General features: G+C 35.6%; 1 protein-coding gene across 1 annotated transcript in view; it reads right to left on the reverse strand.

The window, feature by feature from the left end:
- LOC135205824 (sodium-dependent dopamine transporter-like) overlaps positions 1 to 20,110 on the reverse strand; it is a 380,876-nt gene extending 360,766 nt beyond the window's left edge. Inside the window, exon 1 of the mRNA XM_064237076.1 lies at positions 19,389 to 20,110. Within this exon, the coding sequence (XP_064093146.1) occupies positions 19,389 to 19,674 (286 nt within the window). The 5' untranslated portion in view covers positions 19,675 to 20,110. The remainder of the gene's footprint in view (positions 1 to 19,388) is intronic.
- Between the last annotated feature and the right edge of the window lie 5,014 nt (positions 20,111 to 25,124).

The following is a 25,124-nucleotide window of genomic DNA, read 5'->3' on the forward strand; positions in this document are numbered from 1 at the left end:
TAGAAAAAATTATATTCTGAAATCTGTATATATTTGTATATATATATATATATATATTATATATATATATATATATATATATATATATATATATATATATACATATATATATATATATATATATATATATATATTATACTATATATATATATATATGACTTAGAAATTCCATATAGTTTTCTTTTATTTAATATTTTTATTTACAATACAGACATGCATCGTGGATGGTGTAGAATTCATAACGAACCTAAGTAGATTTGACCCAAAGATTGGATTATAAGGATAACAAAATTTATAGATTCTAGAACGTCAAGAAATAGATAGCGTTTCATGTACAACGAATAAACCTCCATACACGAAACAATGCATGTGAGTATGTTCTAGGAGGAAGTTATTTTCCAACGGCGCCACGCTGATAATCCTATAGTCAAGGGATAAATTATTATCATCATCTTGTCTAGAAAGAGCAGACTTATGAACACATGACAGTGGTTAAAGGGAACGGCAGTATGTATGTTAATATACTTATATAAGTTGCAATATATGGAATAAGATACACAACCTAGAGAGACAGAGAGAAACGTAGCCGCCCTGCCCTCAAAAGATAGCACGCCCGGGAGAGTAGTTGTAATGTTGTGTTTTTTTACTTTTTGCCAACAGTCTAGGTAGCGTAAATGTTTGCTGACCGCACTGTTAGCTGACAGCTGGGGCACCAAAGATACTTCTCATAGAACACAGTTATTGGGTTAAGTACAACTTTGTTGGGGATTTTTTTAACCCTGTATGTATCCCCCTTTACCACATGTTTAGTACAAGCCTGTTGGGGATATTTTTTTAACACAGTATGTATCCCCCTTTGCCACATGTTTAGTACAAGCATGTTGGGGATGTTTCTTTAACCCAGTATGTATCCCCCTTTGTGGCATGTTTAGTACAAGCCTGTTAGGATATTTTTTTAACCCAGTATGTATCCCCCTTTACTGCATGTTTACTACAAGCCTGTTTGGGATGTTTTTATTTACCCAGTATGTATCCCCCTTTGCTGCATGTTTAGTACAAGCCCGTTGGGGATATTTTTAAATCCAGCATGTATCCCCCATTGCTGCATGTTTAGTACAAGTCTATTGGGGATATTTTTTTAACTCAGTATGTATCTCCTTCTGTGGCATGTTTAGTACAAGCCTGTTGGGGATATTTTTTCAACCCAGTATGTATCCCTCTTTGCCGCATGTTTAGTACAAGCCTGTTGGGGATGTTTTTTAAACCCAGTATGTATCAACCTTTGCCGCATGTTTAGTACAAGCCCGTTGGGGATATTTTTAAAATCCAGCATGTATCCCCCATTGCTGCATGTTTAGTACAAGTCTATTGGGGATATTTTTTAACCCAGTATGTATCTCCTTTTGTGGCATGTTAAGTACAAGCCTGTTGGGGATGTTTTTTTAACCCAGTATGTATCCCCCTTTGCCGCATGTTTAGTACAAGTCCGTTGGGGATATTTTTATAATCCAGTATGTATCCCCCTTTGCTGCATGTTTATTTTAACCAAGCCTGGATTGGGGATAATTTCCTTTTAACCAATTATGTATTCCCCCCTTTGCCGGGGCCATTTGTTGGTTTAGTACAAGCCTGATGGGGATATTTCTTTTAACCCAAGTATTATCCCCCTTTGCTGCATGTTTAGTACAAGCCTGATGGGGATATTTCTTTTAACCAAGTATGTATCCCCCCTTTGCCGCATGTTTAGTACAAGCCTGATGGGGATATTTCTTTTAACCAAGTATGTATCCCCCTTTGCCGCATGTTTAGTACAAGCCTGATGGGGATATTTCTTTTAACCAAGTATGTATCCCCCTTTGCCGCATGTTTAGTACAAGTCGCGTTGGGATATTTCTTTTAACCAAGTATGTATCCACCTTGCCGCATTTTATACAGCCTGATGGGGATATATTTCTTTTAACCAATTATTGCATCCCCCTTTGCCGCATGTTTAGTACAAGCCTGATGGGGATATTTCTTTTAACCAAGTATGTATCCACCTTTGCCGCATGTTTAGTACAAGTCCGTTGGGGATATTTCTTTTAACCAAGTATGTATCCACCTTTGCGGAGTGTTCAGTACAAGCCTGTTAGGAATATTTTTTCTAACCTGGTATGTATCCACCTTTGTGGCATGTTTAGTACAAGACTGTAATTTTCTTTTTAAAATCTTTTTAAATTCCAACTTTGTGGCGTGTTCTGTACAAGCATGTTGGTGATTTGTTTCTTTAACACGTTATGTATCCACCTTTGCGGCACGTTTAGTACAAACCCGTTGTGGATTACCGTCAAAACATAAACAAAAGACAGTAAATATCATAAAGATAATGACCCCCCAAAAACTATTGGGATTATCCCTGTTACCTTTTTACCTGCCATCATAAATCAATGTGACTTTTTTTCCTAGCCAGAATTGTGACTTTTCTCTGACTCTTCTTCCTGTGACTTTAGTACCGGCCACCTCCTCTACAACTCTCACGATGGGAATGACAAAATATGTAAGTTTGGTCTTTCTTTCGCACTACTATTGGAGAAGCTTCTGTCATGATATTCAATTCCAGTGACGGACCATTCTCCTGTAACGTGCACCTTTGCACTGTAAAGGGTTACAAGACAGCAGACTTTGACTCTTATAATATTAAAAATTCACCACCTCTTGTGACGCTCATCAATAGCTTCATGGAACGACATGACCACAATCAGTTTATAAAACGTTTCAACTTTGCTTATTATGTTTACGAGTTAAACGTTTTCTCGAAATGGCCACATAGTATAACTCTATCCATGCTATGGTTCTTTCCGTTTGAGGCTCTAAGATTGGCAGTTTCTCTCTCTCTCTCTCTCTCTCTCTCTCTCTCTCTCTCTCTCTCCTCTCTCTCTCTCTCTCTCTCTCTCTCTCTCTCTCTCTCTCTCTCTCACTTAAGATCACCAAATGATGTCTTAAATATTTTAAGCTCACCTACTTTCATGCATTCCAGTGTGGCACAACACAAATAAACACTCTCATGGTCTTCTGAATAGTACAACTTATACAATTGATCCTAATACATTGAAAGCTAAAATGTAGGTCATTGTTTCATCTCTCTCTCTCTCTCTCTCTCTCTCTCTCTCTCTCTCTCCACGAGCGCGAGCACGCACACAAATTATGATATGAGTATGATATTACACTTTCATATATTAAGCCACAATTTACACAAAAAGGTAATTAGATTTTGACAATTGCACTTGCCGTAATGAAATTCCACACCATGCCATTGGGTTAATCATAGGTGACAGTGATTAGATAATTGGGCGCCTGAATCACTACCCCCCCCCCCTTTATATACTAACCCAAAATAAGGCCTTCAAACAAAATTGAAATAATTTTGGGTGTAGTGAGTTCGAGGCCAGTGGGTTATTCATGGTCTGATATTCAGTATTAAATCATAAAAACATCATGTGCAACAAAATCGGAGGAATAAACAGCAATAACATTTCTTCAACTTAAAAATCTGTAGCATTGTTATTTTTAAAGCGAGTGACATTTTTAACAAGAAATCTGATCCCATTTTCTTATAAAAGATCTCAACTAACACGAGTACCCCATCATTCAAGTCCCCTTCTCCACCATGAACAGCCCATTCTCTTTTTTCTAGATTGTAAAATTACACTGCAATTTTGTTTTTTTTAAAGCCAGTGCCAATTTTCGTGAAGATGGCAACTAGAGGCCTCTAGCGTCAAACTTATGAACTCCCTCTCAAAACAGAAAGTAAATTCCGTAATATACGTGTGTGTGTATATATATATATATATACATATATATATATAGATATAATATATATATATATATATATATATATATATAATAATATATATATACAGCGTATATTCGTCAGTTCGTTTAGCCTCGGTTTAGTGAACATTTATCACTACCGTAAAAAATTCTGTGCAATTTTTCTCACATTTAAAAACTATTGGGATTGTTTAGCCGCGAGGGTTGCCCTTAAATGTTGGGGTTTCTTTGTAACTAGTGCTCATTTAAAAGTAAATTGGCTTATCTTTAAAGTGAGAAAAATAAATGATCGCTTTAGCTTTAAAATTAGAATTATTACGGGATATATATTATATATATCATAAATATAATAATAATATATAAAAATATCGATATATATATATATATATATATATATATATATATATATCTATATATATATATATATATATATATATATATACTATATGATATATATAATATATGATATATATAGTATATATATATAGATATATTTAAAAAAATATTTATATATTCTAATATAATATAATATATAAAAGTCATATCACATTTCCGTGATTCATATACATATATCGAGCTACAATGTCCTTTAATATCTAATTCGCTCTACCTCGGAATTAATATATTTTCACATATGCTTAACCGAATGGGAATTTTTTTTCTCGATAACAGACTTGCCTGGACCAGGCCGCGAACCTACGGAGCCTTTCAAATCCAGGAACGTCAGTGAAGCTTCTACCTACCACCTTGCGGTGGTGTAGTTGGTAAAAGCTTCACTGACGTTCCTGGATTTGAAACGCTCCGTGGGTTCGCGACCCTGTCCAGGCAAGTCTATTATCGAGAAAAAAATTCCCATTCGGTTAAGCATATGTGAAAATATATTAATTCCGAGGTAGAGCGAATTAGATATTAAAGGACATTGTAGCTCGATATATGTATATGAATCACGGAAATGTGATATGACTTTTATATATATATATAATATATATATATATATATATATATATATATATATATATATATATATATATATGTATATATATATATATATATATATATATATATATATATATATATATATATATATAATATATATATATCCAAGAGTTACAGGCGCTCAGGCATTAGTCTTGGAGTTCATGGAAAGGCATTCTGTTTATATCCGTTTTATTAAAAAGCCGACGTTTCGTATCGCTTGATACATTTTCCAGGTTGAAAAGGCGATTAAGATAAATAATGCTTGTATACATAATGTAAGGATTATATATAACATTTACTTATTAACACCATATTTACATCTAAAACAGAGCAGAGAAAGAAAATTCAAACAGCAAAAGACAGGGGGCACAAGACACTTACCCACATTGGTAGTAAAAAGCAAACTGACAGGGAGGACGAAAATCTGAAAGCTAGGCACACAAGGACAAAAAACAAATTATGCAACAAACAGCCGTGTTGATGATGACTTGTGGTTGAGAGTACGAACAGTCAATTTAAACTATGATTATGGATTCGAGGGTTGTTAGTTCCTCGGTACTTCGTGCTCTTCCCACTATACTAATGTCTTTAGCGTCTATATCAGTTTTACATATTTTACTACGATTCCTTATATGCGGCTGATCGGGATTTGATAGCCAGCTTCCCATTCTTCAACTGGCTCCCTGATGAGAGGAGATTCGGATTTTCAGCAGCCTCTTGGTACATACGATGTATGCGTCCACATTACACCTGGGACAGGTATATTTATAAATTACATTGGATGTAAAGAAGGGGCTAATCTTATCCTTAGAATTGAATTGGGATCCAATAGTTCAGGGTTTCATCGGGATTAGTTTTAGATTAAGTGCAGATATTTCTATATTAAACAGACTGGTGCATTTTTTCCTGAATCTATTATCATGTAAGTAAGGGAATCTAGAACATAGACATAATTTAGGAACGTTAAGGACTGATTAAGCAGTTTATTAAGGGATCTATGGAATATAACTAGTGGAAAACAATTATTCTTAAAATAATTGGCAAGAAATGCAATTTCGTCATGGAAGGCAGACCAGCTAGAGGGCAGCGTAAAGGCCCTGTGGAGAAGAGTAAAGACATGGAATTGATTTTCAAATGAAAAAAAACAAGAGCTGTAAAAATTGGTGCCTAGACCAGTGAAATTAGTGCTCTTTCTAGAAATCCCGGTATGGAAACCTTTCTCATCCCTAGTAACTCTGAGATCCCAGAAGGGTCTCCTTTTCAACGGTGAATTTAATTTTGGGGTGTTAGATATTTAAATAATCTAAAACAGTGTCAACTTGGTGGTCATGTCTAAAGAAAGCGAAAGTATCATCAATGAAGCGTCTATAAAATAATGGGTGGGAATCAGGGGGCAATTGTCAAGGATTCGCTCCTCCAGAGAGTTCATGAAGGTGTTAGCGAAGGTCGGCCCTAGTGGACTCCCAATCACCATCCCCTCCAACTGTCTGAGGAGGGTACCATCACACATAAAAGCCGTGTACAGCACAGCCAGTTCTAAAAATAATTTAAATTAGCTTTTATTACTAAAAAGGGAGTCCCCAGAGGAGAACAACTTGTTTAAAATAATATCTATGGTCTCTACCACTTTAGTATAGCTGGAAGAGCACGAAGTACGGAGGAACTAACTACCCTCGAATCCATAATGATTAAACTGACTGTTCCTACTCTCAACCACCAGTCATCATCAACTTAACTGTTTATTGCATAATTTGTTTTTCGTCCTTGTGTGCATATCTTTTCCAATCTTTCGATATCCCTGACAGTTTGCTTTGCTACCAATATGTGCCGCCTGTCTTTTGCAGTTTGAATTTTCTCTCTTTCTTCTGTTTTAGATGTAAATATGGTGTTAATAAGTTAAATGTTGTATATAATCCTTACATTAATCGTTTAATAGTTTTTTCAGTCTGGAAAATGTATCAAGTGATACAAACCGTCGGCCTTTTAATAAAATGGATATAAACGGAATGTCTTTCCATGAACTCCAAATTGTATATATTTATATAATATAGATTCTTCTGTTAAAACAAGGTATGTCTCAAGTATAAAAGGCCCAATAAACACTGGTTTAAAGCTAAGGACTATATTTCAGTGGACTGCCTCCCACCCTTATTAAGTAGTGAATGACAAAAGGAGTTAAGTTTGCAAAATAAATAGTAGGAGATGTGCCCTTAGGTGATGCCTGGGGCCAGAGCTAAGCCAACTTTGGTTCTGTCAATTGTCTTAATCCACTTCATCATTGCCTTAAGGAAGATATTGTCTATATGGTCAGAGTCCCAGGCTCCATTAGAAAGGTTGATCATATTATCTTGCTGTATTATCAGTGAAGATTCTACCATCTGACATATGTATCGACAGCTGCTTTTGTATAAAATTTGGGATGAGTTCCAATCCATGGTATGGTTCGTGTTATTTATATAATGGAAAATTACTGAACTATGTTGTCCATATATAGCTGAGCACTTATATTGAGTTAACCTTTCCGAGAGAGATTTTCCTGTGAATCCATAGTATGACTTATCACAATCCATACAGGGGATTTCATAGACTCCTATGTCTTTAGAAACTGGTTTCTGCTGAACATTAATTAAGAATTTCCCCAATATATTAGGATAAGTGAAGATGAAAGGGTTAGGGTGGCCTAAAGTTTGTGCGATCTCTCATAAACTATCCACTTTAGGGATTATGATTTTGTTTGTGAATTTTTCCTTTTCTTTGTTTTGTGTGGTTTTTGTGGCTTTGTGTATGGCTTTTTCTATTTTGTGCTTGGGGCAATTTAACAAGATAAGATATTTTCTGCTTGTTTCAAGTTCTTTATTAAGAAAATCTTGGGAACGAGTTCTCCGGACTTTAAGAAGTAAGTTACTTGCTATGTCGAGTTTAAGTGAAATTTCATGATAGCTGTTTATAATAAATTTTTTGTTGTTATTAGTTTTGATGAATAAGACATCTAATAAGAGGATTTGGTTATTGTTTTCCCATTCTACTTTAATTTCATGATCACGTCCAAGAAATTTAATCTTTGTAAAGACATCAAAATTGTCCCACTTGCTTTTCCTGTATGTTAAGAAATTGTCTACATAAAGAAGCCAAATCATATCTGCAGGTTTGATAGGGTTTATGATTACTGTTTCGAAATACTACAGATAAAAGTTTGCCAACACAGGACTGAGTGGATTTCCCATACTGCAACCGAATTTTTTACGGCAAAAGTTATTGCCAACGAAAAGACCTTATTAGTGACGCAGAGCCTACAAGTTGCATAATTTTATTCAATTCTATGGGGAAGTGGTCAGCAAAAGGCTCAAGTTTATTTCTGAAGAACGTTAATACATCTTTTATGGGTAATTTTTTGAAAAGGGAGTCTACTTCTAGGTCTGCAAAGTATTAATCTATCCCTTTAACTAATAATAAAACCATTCCATAGTCTTAAACTTAGCTTGTCTTTTGCCCTTAAACCTGATAAAAACAAACTCGACCTCCTAATAACATTTCATAAATTCGTTGCTAACAACAATAACAAGAAAGACAAAATATGTCTCTAGGGAATTCTGAACATCCTACCAGACACAACACCACACACCGACTGCCTATACGTTATATAATTACTAGATCAGATAAAGACGGTAATATTATGTTAATGGTTAAGAGTTTCTACTAAGAAAAGATCAATGAACTTTTAAATTATACAACTACCTATGAGTAATTAACAAAAAAAAACCGAGCCATGATGTCCCAAGAATTTCTTCAGAAAAATCAGACACGTCGGTAAAAGTAAGAAAAACTTAGAAATTTCAGAAAAATTTAAAGCAATCAATCCCAGATTACCTCATTTCTGTGACCTCCCTAAAACTCACAAAGATACCATCCCCTTCCGTCCCATAATCTCGTGTGCTGGAGACTTAACTACAGAATTTCAAAATGGATAACCGAGTTACTATCACCCTTTTTAGGGACATTTTACCCTAGTCATACAAAATATACATATGACTTTTGCAACAAATTTAGGTCGGCAAATATCCCCGTACATAACAAAACTTCTCAGCCCAGACGTAGACTCCCTTTTCACAAAAGTACCCATATAAGATGTATTAACGTTCCTCAATAATAAACTGACCACTTCCCCATAGAACTGAAGAAAATAATCCAACTTGTAGAGCTCTACATCACTAGTAACGTCTTTTCCTTTGGCGATAACTTTTAAGAATAGCAGGAGTCAGAATTAACACCGTCAGGGAAAATACGAAGTTGTGTAGACGAGATAACAATGAACGGGAACTGGAGATGGCTTAAGCATGTCCTTCATATAACCCCTGCAATAGTACTACCTACAAATAGTATCAACCGAGCTCCTGTGTAGCTACATTAAAAGAACGGGAAGACTCAGACCTATTTGCATAAAAAATGTGAGATGCTAAACCGGAGATGAATGGAGATTTGACAAACGCTAAAAGGAACAAGAAAGATTTGATTGACTGGTGAAAGTTTATAATGAACCGTTGCACCGCACGTCGCCACGTATATATATATATATATATATATATATATATATATATATATATATATATATATATAGATATATGTATGTGTATAGATACATATGTACGTATGTATATATATATATATATATATATGTGTGTGTGTGTGTGTGTGTGATGGTTATATATATATATATATATATATATATATTATATATATATATATTATATATATATATATAATATATCTATATATATATATATAATGAAGAATTATTTTAATTACTCCTCATAGAAAGAGCTGCACCGGAATCCAAAACCCCACATCCACTTTTTATTATATAAAATTTTGAAGTAAATTCACATACTTATTTAAAAGATGGTTTTCGTTTTAATGCTATGTAAAAATGAAAATGCTGACTTACAATCTAGATAAGCAATATGACAAATATTTAATTTCAAATTAATTAACCGGCGACCTGCCAACTCCTTCGCAAATTGCAGTCGAAATCCACCAGAGGAGCCCTCAATACACAGATGTTAATATTTAGACCTAAAATAACAAACATATATTGGGCTTATCTGGTTCCTTTCTGAATTAGTTCTTTCCAGAAGCGGAAGAGTTTCTTAGAATCACACTGACACGGCCTCACGCGAGGAGTGTCCCGATCCAACTGACGTTGCTCTAGGGCCCTAGGCTAAGCCCAGTCGTAAAAGGTCAAATGCGTTTCGTATGCAATTTTAACTTATTACTTATTTATGAATATTACGAATTATTGATTAGAATATTTCAATGAATACAAATATGACTACATTTTATTATGAGTAGATATTTACTTACTTAACAATATTTAATTACATACTTTGTCTTATCTGGTAATGGATGACGACATGACTTGAACGGTAGATCAGAATCGCATAACTAATTTATCCTACGAAAACTTCAGCACCGCCTAACGTTGATATTCAATCGAAGATCATATCTATTTAATACCACTGAACAAAGTAATATATTTAAACGATATATTTTCTTATGAGGCTTAACAAATGCATATTCATACATCCTTAATCACCCATTATTACTATTAAATAATTACATATGGACATACAGGTCTAATGTAGACAGTAAGTCCATTTGATTACCTATAAAAGGAATTACTTGCGATTTAATCATAACGCTTATGATTTCACTTAAGGTAAATATGAAATCCTATTGATCAATCTAAGATTTGGGAATAAATTCCAAACAGCTACTGCTGTTCCTCAACACTTCAACACGCTGCTAGACGGAACTCCCTGCTTTGTTAGGAGTGACAGTAATACTTTATAAATCAGCCAAAGTTAGGATTTACAACTCATCTTTCTAATCATCGCATAGGAATAGTGCGCCTGAGAACTTTAATCTTAAAATGTTGTCTGGTGATCTTACCAATGTTCAAAGAACTGTTTTGGAACATCAACGTTCTTTCAGCCTACATGTACTACTTGCTGTAGTACATGTAGCCGAATACTGATGAACCCAGACACCTCAAAAATGAGATCAGTCACGTACCAATGAAACTAAAGCAAACAGTGAACTCTGTGGACTGGAGAGAAATGAGCAGATCATTATAAGCCAGGAGCCGAGGGATGTTTGCACGAATGAAAGACCCAGAAAATGACCTGCTTGACTTTGCCAGAAGGTCCACTAGGACACCTTTTCAGCAAGGGTAGACATCCAGAAACCCGGCAGTTATCGTGTTATTCAGGGTTTTCGGCAATAAAAAGGTCTACAGAGCTCGTTCACCTCTCAAAATAAAGCATAAAGAATTATCTATCTAACGGGTACAGGCACAATGAGGTTGGTCAATACCGAGGCTCACAAGAGGTCAGTGTAACTTTTTCTGATGAGAAACTAAAATCTGCGAATTTTCATATTTAAATACTTGTGAAAAATAGGCGAATAGACTGAACATTTAATGGTTTTAAATTCTGGTTAGGTACACACACTCAAAAATTGGTGCCAGAGTTTCATAATTTTTCGTTTACCTGCCTGACGCACGATTCATTCCTTATTAATCTAATTTTCTTTTCAAAGATAGAAGAAATTTTATGTAATGACATTAAAAAGTCACTGATATCTTTAGAACATCATTTTATGTTATTGTGTAAAGCTATTCCATATAGCAAAATTGACGTATGAAACGAAGTGATAAAAACGTCATATCACAACCACTGATATACAATACCAAACCGATAAGAGACCCCTATTACATAGTCATTACATTTTCATTTCAATATTAAGTTGAAGGTAGTTGAACGATTCCATTTGTTAAATTTTACAGAAAACATTGGAAACTCACAAAAAGCTATCATTAAAAAAAAAAATTATAACCTAACAGTGTGAACATGCGACCTCACTCTATTACTTTTGATGTCGTTATGTGCACGGGAATTTAATGTCAATGTGTCATTTATCGGTCGAAGAAACATCCTTCGCTGAGCGAGAGAATTATTGCACTGTATTCGGTGCAAGGTCCTGTTGGAGAGATATTACGAAAGCTTTATATACCGGAGAGAATCATACATAGATGTATCAAATTGTTTAGAGAACGGCAGTTTAGAAATGGGCCTAGAGGTGGAACTCCACTTAGCACCACAAGAGAGCATGATAATACAGTGGTGTAAATGTTGCTGAGAAATATTAATTTGCAAATTTTGAATGGTAGCGCCTCGTCAGTCGTCAGATATTGCTGAACCAGGATTCATGACTAGGTCTACGCCTATGACTGGTGTCTGATGAATACTTTAGATGGAAAGGAAGAGATTTTTAAAGATACACTTGAAATCTTTGATAGGTGTTTAATGAATATGTCTAATGAATAAGCAAACTTACCTTTGATGGATGAGAGATTCAGTTAGGCTTACTCTTTTTGTTTTGTTTTTTATCGGTGGCCAGTGAATACCACGGATAGGGAGGGAAAAATATTCAATGATGCATGCATTTTTTTTTCTTAACAACCTAAAGAATACATTTTATTGGGAGATACTTTTATTAACATCGGCCTAATTTCTCCATCACTCTTATACGACACCTCCGTTCTCTGCCACATCTCAGGCGACTCGATCCAACTTCTCGCTACGAACTCCATCAAGTGAAAGCATCACTAATAATAACGATTATCTTAAAATTCCCCGCACTGACAACGAAAGCCTTAAAATGCATGTTTATAAAATATTTTCTGTTCAAAGTTATTTTATCTTTCATTCCCTAAAATATTTGCATATACTCGTGATACACCCTGTATGATTGTTGTAGCCGTCAAAGAGCAACCCCTGATTAAAGCAATAGGTTTTTCATGAAAAAAAAACATATGAAATAGACTTAAACGAGAACGTCACCTTTCATATTTCTTATCCTTTCAGCTACTTATAATATGCTTACTATGGTAGTAGGTCTAGCCATACACGTGAAACTAATTTTAATCAATATATATTTAGAAGAAATGAATAGCTACAGAAAGATCAACCCAAGAAAGCTTTAATGAAAGTAAGCCTCTCATAATGTATTCGTCAGTTTTGACTCCCACAGCTTTCCAGCATTTCCAGATAAAACAAGATGATATGCAAGGAATTCGATAAAAAATAAGACTGAATTATATATGTTTGATTTGTTATGATTGGTTTTAGACTTTGAATAGCTAGGTCTGAGTAAATTATGTTAAGCAATTATGAAAAGGATAAGAAAGCAGGAGAACATGGCCAATAAAACAAGAATAACGGGAATAATCAAATAAAGCAGATTAAAATAATATATATATACTATATAATAATTATATATATATACATATATATATATATATATATACATATAATATATATTATTATAGATATATATATATATCGATATTTTATATATATTATATAATATATATCATATTAATTAATATAAAATTGTCGATTTAAATATTCATTCACATTACGTATCCGAGAGAGTATACTGCTGAAAATAAGCTAATCATGTGTGAAAATCAGAAGTCCAATTTAGGCCCACTAAATGTGTCATGCAAATTATTTTATTGATCAAAGGACAAAATTAGTTTAATTAAACATTGTTATTAAAGAATGTCAATGCTTTAATGTATTATTTATCTGCTGCAGGAGACGAAATGACAACCCCCAGTGCAGACGATACGTTGGGTCAAGACTCGAGCGGCACCAAAGCCAACTTCAAAATGCTTATGCTCTCACGAAGCTAGAGTTAAGAATAAAATTGGAATTCGTAGACCAATCGGTATATATTTTCCTTACTTTGCAAAATAATTATCTTTAATACGTTGAATAAGTCTACTAAATTCTAATGTAATTTATTTCAAGTATAGCACCTTTGAAAGGAAATATTATTTATTTTTAAGTAAATAATCTGGCACCTGCATATGTCAATATTTCCATAACAAACAATGAATTAAGAAAATATGCCAATTCTTCGTGGGCTGACTGTACATACCCTGGCTTACATTCATTAAGTCACCATGATACTTAATAAAAGAAGATTCAATAATATTTCTACAAGTTATATTATTACAATATAAAACAACTTTTGTCCCCTCCCAAAGAATCATGTGATAGAATTTATTAATGTGTAAAAATAAAGCATTCGACGTTTGTCCCGTTCTCACACTATATCTATGTTGTTTCATTCTGGTGTCCAATCCCTTCCCACATTGTCCGATATAAAAAAACTTGCAGTCCATGCAAGGAACCCCGTAAATGCAGCCATGAGAAAAGTTAGGAGAATTCCTTATCAGTATGTTTTTCAATTTACTTGATAATTTTAAAACAACATTAATATTAAAATTCTTGCAAAAACGTGGTGCCCTCTGTAAGAGATCATTACATGGTAAAATAAGTACATTATCATTGTAGAAGCCATTCTCGTAGTTATAGAATAAAAAGTAATTTTGTGCTTTTTGCAAAGCACATTCAACAAAATGTTTACTGTATTTTAATTTTTCCGATATGTTAACAATACTTTCAAACTCTTCCTTAAGAAATTCTGGGCTGCAGATACGTAAGGCTCTTAAACACATGGAGGAAAAAGTAGCCGTTTTGACTTGTTCCTTTTTTGTTAAGTAAAGAATGCTTAATTCTAGCACAACAAAGAAAGAATTAAGGCATCACACTCACTGTCTTCTAGTGGTTCCTGCTAAATCTGATGATAAATGTGAATCTACCAGAGTTGGCCAGTAATAGAGTCAGAGGGAAAAGGCCACGGAAAAAGTCACAATTTTGGCTAGAAAAAAAAGTCACACTCATTTATTGTGGCCGTTATGAAGTCACAATGAAAAAATTGAAATGTCTTGGGGGTCTATATTTATGATATTAACAGTCTATTGTTTATGCACTTATGGTAGTCCCCAGTGGGCTTGTACTAAACACGCCGCAAAGGTACATACATTCCTTGGGGGTCAGTAGGTATCTAGGAAAAATTATTGTAACTTTTTTTTCCTGTAACTTTTTATTTGGGTTCTTACTAACGCAGAGAATGGCAGGACACGTAGGTATCGTATCACTGAAGCAGCGGAAGTGAGAAGGGACGTAGTTTTTGGAAGGCCGAAGCAAGTGGACAAAGGCAAATTGTTATACCATGTTACTAACGAATGTTATAAACAGTAGTATACCATCAAGAAAACACTGGAGAAACTCAAGCAGCTAAGCAAAGTCTCCACAGATATTGCTGATCATTCCCCTGAGGATAGTTCAGCATCTGTTCAGCAAATAAAAGGACTACGCGTTCTATGGTGGATTCTCGGGACACCACATCTCTGAAAGATAACACTAACAAGTTTTCTTTTCACAAAATGCATATGATAAATGGAGGATTTCTGAAAAAGGACGAACTGAATCATTTCTTAAGGCAGCCATGATACTTCAAGATGATGTATTTGTCCTAACTTCCGACTTGCAAGATGCGAATGCCATATTTGGAGCAGATCTTGACTGTCACAGCCAAGTGTGCTCGTGACTGCAACAGGAAAGCAGAGAAACCACCACTTGAATCATCGTCAACGCCAACTGGCCAGCAGAAGCATGTTAGCTTTAAAATTTTCATGAAAGCTTTAGAGCTAGTCCTCAACTCGGGAGATACTGTAATGAAGCGCGAAGTAATGATCAAACTCATTTTGAGTACATATACAGGGATGTGAAAATGTACCTAATCACATGTTTGCGGGGATGTCTCATTTTTTGCCCCATCCGGTTCAAAAAAAAAGCTACCATTGTTTTTAAGACATTTTGCAGATGAGAAAGAGCTGCCAGAAAGAGGTGAAAAATTGCAAGATAAGGAAACACTAAGAAAGTGTGGAACCATGTTGAGAAATTGGTCAACCTTTTCATTGCCGAGTTATTGTAATTTATGTAACCTATACACAAAAAGGAGTTATTCTGATTTCATCAAATTCAACGAAAACCCTGAATAACACGATAATTGCCGGGTTTCTGGATGTCTACCCTCGGTAAAAAGGTGTCTCGGTGGACCCTCGGCTAAGTCAAGCAGGTCATTTTCTGCCCCTTTCATGTTGCAAGCACCCCATGGCTCCTGGACTATTTATGTACAGCCAGATTTCTCAATTTTAGAATCCGACAGTGGACGATGCGGCTATCAGAACATTTAACACAAGTTATCAGAACATTTGATACAGTCATCAAAACATCTGATACCTGCCCTAGGAATATGTCCGAATCTCACTTGAAGAATCCCACTGACTTTAAAAAAATCAATGGAAGGGTAAGCCCTACAAGGTGGAAATATGGAAATTCGTGGTGACCCCTATACTGGTGTACTCTAGCAGGATGATTGAATTTTGGGGGAAATATTTTAGTATAAACGCATTTTCATTCTACCTTTACTAAGTCATTTATTTGCAGATTTGTAGAAATGTTCATCGGAGAATGCATTTTATCTGTAGAGATCACAGTATTTCTCGCAGGTGAGTGGTCTTACCGGGTTTTCCTCTATATTTTGTCTTAGCTACATATTTCATTGAGTACTTCGTCGTCAAGCTTCATCCACTCTGTTGTTTTTACTTTGTTTCATCATCGAGACGATGTTTTAACCGTAATCCGTTATAATATGAATATTGACTGGTTCATAACAAAATTATATTCTCTACATCCTTTATTAGTAAGACAGTTGTAAGTGGTAGTCATTATAAATGCCTATTTTTTACGATTTACAGAAAAACCACTAATACAATATATATATATAAATATATATATATAATATACATACATATATCTATATATATATATAGTATATATATCTGTGTGTGTGTGTGTATACATATACATATATATATATGAATATATAAATATTATATATATATATATATATATATAATTATATATATATATATGTATATATATACACATTATATATATACATATATATGTGACTGATTAAAATGTTTTGTTACAACAGAATTCCAGTTAATAAAAGGAGCCAATAAAAATGCCAAAATATAGAAAGTAAGTACTATATATCAGAGACTGCTGTCTCTCTCTTCAGGAAGGTAATGAGTGAGAAAAGTTACACAAAAAGCGGTATTTATATCAAGAGATATCATCCACAGGTAGCCGTTTTACCAGGTCACCCCCGCTGGTAATTCCTCTATAATCTTCTTAAGTATAGCAAGAAAGAAGATTTTGTCTATGATATCTGGATCCCAGGCACCCTTTAAGATGTTCATTACCTGTCTTTGTTTAAGCAAGGATGACTCTATCATCTGGCTTTTGTAGCAACGTTTGCTGCTATAAATTATATGTGCCAAATTCCAGTTTATTCTGTGGTTATGGTTATTTAATGGCTAAAAATAACTGATCTCTGTTGTCCATACCTAACTGACCATTTGTGTTGTATTAATCTCTGGGGAGGTGATTTTTCCTACAAAAATGATGTAAGACTGGTCACAGTCCAGGCATGGGATTTTGCATACCCAGTGTCTATGGGGATTGTCTTTTGTTGGACATTAATCAGGGATTTGGCTAGGGTATGTGGGTAGGTAAAGGGAAAAGGTTTAGGTACTCCGAGAGTCTGGGTCACCATCTTAATCCTGTCCAGGTGTGGGATTATTATTTTATTGTTGGGTGTCCTTCTGGTCTTGTCTTGAGGGGGCCGGTAGAAAATTATGTTTATGAATTGCTTTCTGAATTATATGGTCATAATGCTTTAGAGATGAAAGCTGCTTATGAATTAGTTCAAATTCCTTTTCCAGGAAATCTGGGGAACAAATTCGTATATATATAAATATATATATATACATATATATATATATATATATATATATATATATATATATATATATATATATATATATATAGTATTAGCTGCTTTTCTGTAAATCGTAGAAAATCGGTATTTATAATGACAACTACTTACAACTGTCTTACTAATAAATTTTGTTATGAACTAGTCACTATTCACATTATAAAGGATTACGGTTAAAACATCGTCTCGATGATGAAGCAAAGTAAAAACAACAGAGTAGATGAAGCTTCACAACGAAATACTCTATGAAATACGTAGTAGCTAAGACAGCAAATAAATGACTTGGTAAAGATAGAAGGAAAATGCATTTGTACTAGAGTCGTTTTCCCAGAACTCAATCATCTTGCAATATATACGAACCCATAAATCTGTTGCCATGAAAATCAGTAGACTGAGGGAATGATTCTTCCCCCCTCTCTTTATTGTGAGATCTTGGGTATCCTGAAAACAAATCATTCCATTAAGGTATCTTTTAGCCAGGCAAAAGTATTTCCACTTTCTGTAAGTCGAAAAGGGACTGTAAATATGCGGTTAGGAAGGATAGTGACAAGAAAATAGTTCTATTCAGCATTCAATTTAGCAAAATACAACAAACAGGAAGAAATTTTAGACATTTCCGCCGTCCCTTTGCCTGCAATCTTCGGAGACAACAAATGGTTGCTTGTTTTAAATCATATACATATATGTACTATTTGTCATATTACATTACCGTGATTCGTATACATACGTCGAGCTACAAATGTCCTTTATCATCTAATTCGCTCTACCTCGGAATTAATATATTTTCATATATATGTTGACCGAAGGGGAATTTTTTAGCCGATAAGAGATTTGTCGGCTCACGGGCGCGAACCATCGAACCCAAGAAATCCAGGACGTACAGTGAAACTTTCAACCACACCGCCACAAAAAAATTCCCCTTTGGTCAACATATGTGAAAATATATTAATGAAAATATATTATATATATATGAAAATATATTAATGAATATAATATATATCTATATATACATATATATATATATATATATATATATATATATATATATATATATATATATATATAGCATATACAGTATTTATATAAACAATCAAATATTTGTTCTGTCGGCTCTGGAAAATGTAAGTAAGAGACCGGGGAAATGTTGAAAACTTCCTGTTCCTTGTATTTTGCTGAAGTGAATGTTGAAATATAAGTCTTTCGTTATTTTCCCTCGGAAACGAGTGACCATCGCAAATAACAAAAACTCATTTATATCTTTTTCTTACTATATGACATTTTTCGTTCATTTCTTTCAGTGCTATTATATGGAGAACTATTTGTATAAACCTTGTGCTCATATTCTAACAACAAGAAGTGACAAACAGCGATGTCCTGTTTCCAAAGCCTACTTTCTAGGAACGTGGACGCTGAAACCGAATAAACGTTTTGACGATTCGTTAAAGAAAGAAATAGATAGACAGCAACAACAATGATCACAACCACATCAAAATCTGGACTAGAACCTGGAGTTGTAGTACTTTGTTACCTGTCGAAAGCCTACACTTCGGACGGCTTCCCTCTTCCTGAATGTTCTCACGCTAAAGAACGAGGATTTCTCAAACTGAATGCTAGTCAATCTATCAAGAGCAGTATTTTCACATTTGCAAAACCTACCTGCACACCCAACTTCATTCCCTCTGTCATTTGTAGACAGACTCGGGAGCGTCTAGCGCTTCATTGGTGCGAATCCTTTTCCAGGCACCTACTAAGTAGACAGACGTTGGCGACTTACTTACCTGAGCCCTTTGGAGTGGAGTCTGAAGAGCAATAGCCGTCGTCTCTCGGTAGGTGTCCCGGAGAGGCTGAGGCGGAAGACGAGGAGGCCAATCTGGTAGCCACACGACCCCCGGACACCAACCGCACCTCGGTTGCTGCGGGGGCCGTCACCCCCTCACCAGAGTTGGCTGTACCCTGGGAAGAGGGGCACACCTCATTCTCACCACACGGGGTCTTCGCGGGGATGGAGATATCGTCGGTGTTCGACGCCATCGGCGCCGCCGCCTTGTTGCCACTACACGACATGTCGGGGAAGGAGATGAGGAGGAGGAGGAGGAGGAGGTTGGAAAAGGCTGCTGCTGCTGCAAGGAAGACCACATAAACAACAGGTTAACACCGGGTGGGCGGAAGGGCGCTTTCCACAGCCTCCACCAGCACAGCTACTACGGCTACTACAACTACGACCACCTCCTCCAGCAGCAGCGCCGAGTAGTGCCACCAATTGTTCTTTTTCAAATCCTTCTTGAACTGCTTGTTTGGGTAGTACAACGTTTCAACCTTCATTAGTTTTGGGATCGCATTTCACCCGATTGCGATATTATTAACGGTCATGGATGAACTAAAAGAGGTGTTCGGAAAGAGGAGGAAGAAGAAGGGTCAAGCCTGTTGGCGCAGGCCTTCTTTCCGCCGACAGTCATGGACGCCGGACAATCACGTAGCAGGTCGGCCGGTCCGGTTGCTAGCGGGCGCACGAATGTTCCCCTCGATGTCTGACGACCAGGTTCTTCAGCTTCTTCTCTCCTCTTGGTTCCTTTGCCACGCCTCTTGCACTGCCCTGGCTCCGCCTCCTCTCTCAGTGACCCCCTCCCATTGGTGATGGCATACCATTCGGTTACTGCTTCTCTCTCTCTCTCTCTCTCTCTCTCTCTCTCTCTCTCTCTCTCTCATTTTCTTTTCTCCTACCGGAATTTTTCATCATTCTGGTCAGATTTTAGTTAGGTTAATGAATGCCATCAGTGAAACAAAGTTAATGCAATATCAGATATATTGGGATATTGTAAAAAAAGAAAAAGAAATCCTCAAATATTTGAAACTGACTTTCTGTCCCTTCTAGCAACAGCATATGCATGGGATACCTGCTGAAGGCTTGCACGAAGCTTTTGAGTAACCGCTAAATATTATGTTCAACAACAGAATGACCCACTTCCCAAGTGCACATGATTTAAGAGAGTAAAACAGGTATCGAAGTATAATTTCCCAATATAATCAAGATGCTCTTCATGAATACAGGTGAAAGGGTTTTCATATTAGCAACGAGTGTTTGGAATTCCGCGGCAAAGTCAGGTCCAGGATATTAACGTTAAACTTTCGATTTTTAAACACAATTTCACATTGCTTTCTTCTATCAACAACTAAACTAATTTTGGAGCAGGGCATTCAGTTTAAAGGTTATTTATCAGTTAAAGTAAATCCTTCACAGGCTTCTGATAGTTTTTGTTAAAACAATTAACGCATCTACAACAAGCGAGCAGATTTGACTTGCTTAGTAAAAACGCGGCCTTAGCGGCTCGTCCTAGATGTTTGATAATTGCTTAGATTAACAGTTGTAGGGGCTCTGCCTAGACTATAAGTGACTTCGCTGGATTGTTCTTCCAAGTTTAGACTATTTCTTTCTGTATCCGAATTTTCTCCTGCTCGATATAGTAATTTTAACTCTGTCTGTCTATTATATATATATATATATATATATATATATATATATATATATATATATACATACATATGTGTATATCTCAGGAAACTTTCCAGCATTAACTATGAATTACACTATGTATCTACGTCTAAGCACTTACCAGTCAAAGAAAACGTTCTAAAGAAATACTTTTAATTAATCTGGAAGGCACAGCAGTTTCGATCCACACTATAAAAGTCTCCTCTTTAGGTGATCGTAAAATCAAGAGCAAGTTGCGATGAAACCTCTCTCCATATCCTCGAATCGTTAACCACCAAACAATTTGTTGCATCTTTGAATAGTCAGTCTTTTCCTGCCCCTCTGTTTATAGCATAAGATGTTTCTTCGTCCATTTGGTGCCCTTTTTCGTCACTGTTTTCTCTCTTTGGGGCGTTAGGTTGGATTTAACTTTTATGTTACGGTTCAGATATCCATATTTTAACTGTTGTTACTTTTGTATTTCAGCCCTGATGATGAAACCTGCTTTGAACCGTTAGCTGGAAATAAAGTTAAAAGATTTATCACCTCTTTCTCGTAATCTTATTTGTACTATATATATATATATATGTGTGTGTGTGTGTGTGTGTGTGTGTGTGTGTGTGTGTGTGTATGTGTGTGTGCGTGTGTGTGTGTAGCGAAACCTCTGTTTTCGTAAATAATCCGTTCCAGAACCTTCAACGATATCCGAAAGATACAAAAACAGAAACAATTGTTCCCCTAAGGAATAATGTAAACAGTATTAACACAATAACCATTTTCTATTGGAAGCAGCTTTGGTGCCCCTAACTGTCAGCTAAGAGTGGGGTCAGCAACCATTTACGCTACCCAGAATGTCAGTAAAAAGTAAAAAACACATAGCAACTACCCTCCCAGACGTGTATGGGAGCTACGGTTGCTTATTTTCAGCTTCTGTATCCTATTCCATATATTTTAATTCATATAAGTATATTAACATACATACGGCTGTTCCCTTTAACCACTGTCACGTAGTTATACTACGTCTCCTCTTTCCAGCCATGATAATGATTTATCCCTTGGCTATAGGATTATCAGCGTGGTGCCACTGGAAAATAATATTCTCTTAGAACAGACGCATATGCATTGCTTCGAGCATGCAAGTTTATTCGTTGTACATGAAACTCTTTCTTCTTTTGACGCTCTAGAATTTATTAATAATGGGTTACAACAATTGTCCATTCGAATTGTAGTTGTTACGTATCATCAGATTTTTCTTTGAAAAGCCATAATAGTGGTGGTATGTAATAAAGTTGTTTCAAACGCTTTCGCATTTTGTAGTCCGTATAATCCAGTCTTTGGGCTAAACCTAGGTTCGTTATGAATTCTGCATCATCCACGATGCATGTCCGTTTTGTACATAAAAAAATATTAAACAAGCGTAAACTGTATGGAATCATTATAGATTAAAGTATAATATATCATTAAAATCGGAGAATGTACCTAGTATTCACTGGGTTAATCACTTCTTCATATCAGTAATATTACTTCTTGAGTTTACCTCTCTCTCTCTCTCTCTCTCTCTCTCTCTCTCTCTCTCTCTCTATATATATATATATATATATATATATATATATATATATATATATATATATATATATATATATATATATATATATATATATATATAATATATATATATAATCCTTAAATCCACCGTCGGAAGGCAAGTAAAACAGGGACTTCAAACAAGTACTTTCGTAGTATATTCTACATTTTCAAGTTCACACTGAATATAAAAGAAGTTGACAGGCCTTTATATACAAAGACAGAAAGAGGGGCGGGGTAACAGTTTATCAATCTGGGCAGTCGTGTTCCTTAAACAAAAGAGTTCAGGAAAGAGGATCAGGGTATAATTTTGGGTGGAGATTTAAATTCCTTGTTGACGTAGCTTCAGTAAAGATGGAATCCAACAGATTCTTTTTTCGATGATCTTTGACCTTGCAGATTATCGAGGAATTATCCCAGTTAGTACCCTGGCCTATCTTAAGCCAATGATCCACAATGCCATTATTTGTTGATCTTGAAATGACATACTTGTGCTGAAAGCATCTTACCTTAAGCAGAGGTGGGCTTTCTGCAACTTTAGTAAGCGCCTCATAGTCCAGTTATTTTACAATTTTTGGGGGACAAAAATGGTACAGAAGAAATCTTTCCTGATTCGTTTACAGTCAAGCAATACTAACAACATATTAAAAGTCCCAGTTTGAGAAAATATGGGAAAGCAATGAAAATTCACTTTTTCGATTTCACTCATTTCAGGCCATATTCAGGCTGGGACGGATGAATAACATTCTTAGAGTCTGTGACTTGGAGTAGAAAGAACCTCATATTATGTGTTTTTTCATCTTTTCAGATGATTAGATTACACTATGAAGTGGCAACCATTGTGTGAATCATAAGAATATCCAATATAGCATACAAGTGATATATAGAAGTTTGCATGTATCACTGACATTAACATTAATATAGTTTTAGCACTATGGTTTCTGTTATGCACTTAGCAGTATGCTTTCATACATGCCAGTAGTTCTGTACATGTGGTAATGCAAAGACTATAGGAGAGAACGTATTGAATAAGATGACAAATCAACTGGTTACTAAGTACATTTTTAAGTGCACTGACCAAGCAACAACTATGGCAACAAAATTGGCAACTAAGATTGGTAGTGAGCACATACAAGTAGATCCCAACTTCTCTTCCAGCAGTTGGTGATTGCAGCCAAGGCATCTGATATTACAGTGAATATGTTTAACTTCGAATTATGTAGTTATCCACCTGCCCCGTTCGATGAATCCCTCATGATGAGGGAAGCCCAGAAATCAGGTTTTGCCAATGCCATCTGGTCTGAATTAAGTGATGCTGACCAAGAAACACCAAGCAGTGAAGTAAAATATGTACTAGATAGAGGAGCTTTGCTCCACCGGATTCCATGGTCTTCTGGTGTGTCAACTTATAAGGAAGTGTGTCTAACCTATGTTTACATATGTGACAAGGAAGTATGGCCATGCAACTGTAGTATTTGATGGTTATGGAACACTCTCTACAAAGGATGCCACACATCGGAGGAGAGGAAAGGGAAAAGTTGGGATGGAGGTCACGTTCTCAGAAGAGATGAAAGTGTCCCAGAAAAAAGATATATTTCTTTCAAATACAAAGAATAAGGCAAACTTCATCATTTTGCCAGGGAAATGTCTACAGCTGAATGGACATAAAGTTGTTCATACTAATGGTGAGGCTGACTTCTTGATTACACAGGTGACAAAAGAATCAGCAGCATTATCAGACACTGTCTTGATAGGAAATGATACAGACTTGTTAGTCTTGTTGTGTTACTATGCTGATCTAAACACCCACAACATATTCATTATGAATGAATCAAAATTAAAACCAAGATTGTGGAATATCAAGAAAGTGAAGCAAGTACTTGGTGAGTCAGTGTGCAGGGACATTCTTTATATACATGCATTCCTCGGTTGCGATACTACATCACACACACACACGTATATGGCATTAGCAAGAATCCCTCACTGAAGAAATATGCAAAACACCAAGAATTCCGTAGACAGGCTGAAATATTCAATGCAGCAGGAAAATCTGTTGATGAAATCATATCAGCAGGAGAAAAAGCTTTAGTTAGTTTATGCAATGGCGAAGCCACTGATAGCCTGAACATCCTCAGGTATAAGAGATTCTGTGAGAAAATATCAGTGAAAAGCTCCCACCTTATATGTCAGAGTTTACCACCAACTACTGCATCAGCTAAATTCCATAGCATGAAAGTATATTTACAAGTCCACCAGTGGAAAGGTGTCTCCTCCCTTAATGCCAAAGACTGAGTTTGGTGTTTAGATAATGGGAGCTTTCTTCCAGTAATGACAGATATACAACCTGCCCCAGCATTGCTGTTGTCCATTATCAGATGTAATTGTATGACAGATTGTGGGTCAAATAAATGCTGTTGCCGTAAAAAAACTTTGAATGTTCCCAAGCATGTGGCCAGTGTTG

This window comes from Macrobrachium nipponense, chromosome 11 (genome assembly GCF_015104395.2).
Source record: "Macrobrachium nipponense isolate FS-2020 chromosome 11, ASM1510439v2, whole genome shotgun sequence".
In the NCBI taxonomy this organism is placed as follows: Eukaryota; Metazoa; Arthropoda; class Malacostraca; order Decapoda; family Palaemonidae; genus Macrobrachium; species Macrobrachium nipponense.